This window comes from Setaria italica, chromosome V (assembly GCF_000263155.2).
Source record: "Setaria italica strain Yugu1 chromosome V, Setaria_italica_v2.0, whole genome shotgun sequence".
In the NCBI taxonomy this organism is placed as follows: domain Eukaryota; kingdom Viridiplantae; phylum Streptophyta; class Magnoliopsida; order Poales; family Poaceae; genus Setaria; species Setaria italica.
Genome location: NC_028454.1, coordinates 6,477,044 through 6,479,927, shown reverse-complemented (window position 1 = coordinate 6,479,927; position 2,884 = coordinate 6,477,044). Strand labels below are relative to the sequence as shown.

Sequence of the window (2,884 nt, the reverse complement as noted above, 5' to 3'; positions counted from 1 at the left end):
CAGGACCCCCGCCCCGGAATAAGGGAAGTTGATGGGGTGGTGCTAGAATTTTCAGCCACCGGAAAAAAAGTTAAAAAGTGAAGGTATTCTCACTGCCGCCGACCTGCAGCGTGGCAGTTGGTAGCCAGCGAACATGTAAGCATATAATTGCAAGCGCACAAGTACATGTACATAGACGACAGCCATGCGTACAACACATACAACAGGGGAGTATGAGCATACGGTAATAAGGAACGCGGCAGTAATAAAGCTCTTATTCACCGGCGGTTGTATACATAATTAACCGCCGGCCGATGCATATGCATTCAGCATGCAGGTGGCGCCGCATTCGGGGCTAGCGGCGGCGGTTGGCGGGCTCCTTCTGGGCGTTGAAGTAGACGACGGCGGTGGGGAGGCCGAGCTCGTGCGCCGCCGCGAACGCGCGGGTGTTGAAGTTGGCGCGCTCCCCGGGCGCCTCGGCGTTCACGCGCGTCTTCTGCTCGAACAGCACCAGCACGTAGCGGTGGATCCCCACCGGCGGCCGCGGGCCCATGTACTCCACCACCTCCTCCCCTGCAGCAGCACACGTCGCGGCAACTGATTAAACCGCCTGCCCCCCCTAGCTATGCCTCCGCATGGGCTCACCTCAGCTGGTACACGCCGCCGCCACACGTGCCGCGCCGTGCTCTCCGCGCACGTGTCCCGCCTCGCCGGCCAACGCTTGGCGGGCGCTGGGAAGGCGGGGGCGACACGTGTGGCGCCGGCGGGCAGCCTCGGTGTTCTGCCAACTCGCGCTGCGGCGCGATGGATGGCGGCTTGCGTGAGAGTTTGTGCCATGCGATCGATTGCCGGCCGCAGGGCGTACCCTGACACCGTACCCAGTGATGAGTGAAAGAAAAGAAAATATAAGTGCAGTAGTGCTCCACGAAAAATCCTTCTCAAATCTCGAGGGCATGCAAGAAGACGGCATGGTGTATCTGTTCTGTTTTTTAGCTTTCCACTTTTCCCGTTTCAAAAAAGGGAAAGATATCATGTGGAGATCGATCACGCATCCGTGCACTGCATGGCGCCCATGACATGGGCCGGCTCTTTGATCGTACCAGCATTGCATAGGTCTAGTAGAAAATAACAAAAGTATATTTTCCTAATTTGGTGTGACAAATTCAAGATGCATTTTCTCCGCTGCAACTATAACAGAAATGGCCAATATCATCTTGTTTTCATGCTATTTACTATTTATCAATGGCCGTGGGTATATATAGTTTGTTAAGAATGATGTTGTTCGCAAGAAAAAAAATTAAAAAATGTACTCAAAAACTATCCGGCCACTCGAGGAAAAGCTAGACTAACGACTACTTAAACTCTTCGTGGTGTGTATTTTTTACACTTTTTTATCCGGCCGGTTATATGCAAACCTATAGTTTAAGTATTTCCCAAATAATTAAATATTTCCCATATTAAGAGAAAAGATGTGATTTGAGTCGTATGGTCTTGTGGGTGTCCACAAATAGAATTTATAAAATGTAAATATACTAAGAGAATACAATTCTGAATCCATTAGATAATATTTTTTCTGACAGCCATTCAAGCGTATTGGCTTTTATTCAGGACGAAATAATTAAGCAACTAAGAGTGGAGTAAAACAAAGTGAGGATCAAGATATATGAAATGATTCATGCAAGGTAACAATCGTAATCGTAGTACTAAATTATCTTAACTAGTCTCATCAACCCTACATTCGCACGGGCTAAGCATACCCTTTTGAAAGCATATATAAGTTCAAAGGCGATAATGATATGCTCATAGGAAATAAGAAGCACATATATCCATAAAACAAAACAAGAACACATGCACATGAAACATTAGCGACATATGATATATAACTCGAGAACGGATAACTATATAAATAGACTCACCTTTTGTTGCATCTGTTCCCCCTGGTATGTTGGTCACTATCCTGCATGATGCGACAAGCTAGTTAGCTCAAGGAGAACACATATGCCATGTGTGGATGGCAGATTCTAAAGAACCGATCGAGTACGACATAGAATAATCGAGGGAAAAAAAAGGGTCTTTGATCCGCCGCCGGATAGAACAATTGACACGCGCGCGTACCAGTGGAGGTACTCCCTCATGGTGGGGTCGCTGGGGCTAGGCGCATCCGGGTCCGTCATGATCTGTGACATGGCGGCGGCAAAAGTTATCCATACGAGATCATCATCGATCAGTTTGCGGCGCATGCATGCACGCACATCGATCAAGATCGATGCACCAAGAAAGGAACAGCAAAGGGTAACACTGCACTACCAGCGTGTAGAGGTCGTTGCGGCGGCCGGAGATGCGGACGAGCGGCGGCGCGGCGGTGGCGGAGGGCTTGAGGAGGCGGCCGTTGCTGATGTCCTTGGGGCCGTACGCGACGGTCATGGAGATGGAGGGCACGAACAGGTCCACCACCTCGCCGATCACCCGCCCCACCACCAGCGGTTCCACGAACCTGGCCATCTCTACTCGACGATCTCGCTCTGTTTGCTAAGCTTTAGCTACCTAGCTATCTCAGTCTCTGTGAGTGAGAGTGAGTGTGTGCTTCGACGACTGACCGACTGCCGTTGCAGGGTTAACTAGCCACTTCGTTCTCTCCCCTTCGCGTGACGCACACAGTTACGAGTGCATGAGCTACAGCATGTCCAGGAGCGCAGCAGGGCCGCCGCGCGCAGGACGGCACAAAACGCTGGGCTTCGTGTCATGGGACTTGGATTATTGGCACGACGCAACGCCGGGGGGCGGGCGCAGCTGCCACGTACGGGCTTGAAAAGCTGGGCTCTCAGTGCTCCGGGCGCCACGTATGTCGTGATGATCTGGACCAGCTGGGTTGTGTGCGTGCGCTTGTGTCCACATTGCACTGCTG

The 2,884-nt window shown here is 51.2% G+C and overlaps 1 protein-coding gene across 1 annotated transcript; it reads right to left on the bottom strand.

Annotated features, from left to right (window-relative positions):
• Nucleotides 1-334: 334 nt before the first annotated feature.
• LOC101759486 (protein MOTHER of FT and TFL1 homolog 2) lies at nucleotides 335-2,481 on the bottom strand. Its single transcript, XM_004967926.1, has 4 exons — nucleotides 2,287-2,481; nucleotides 2,095-2,156; nucleotides 1,896-1,936; nucleotides 335-552 (listed from the first exon to the last, which is right to left on the bottom strand). The coding sequence occupies exons 1-4, from the start codon at nucleotides 2,479-2,481 to the stop codon at nucleotides 335-337; spliced, it is 516 nt and encodes a 171-aa protein (XP_004967983.1).
• Nucleotides 2,482-2,884: the final 403 nt, after the last annotated feature.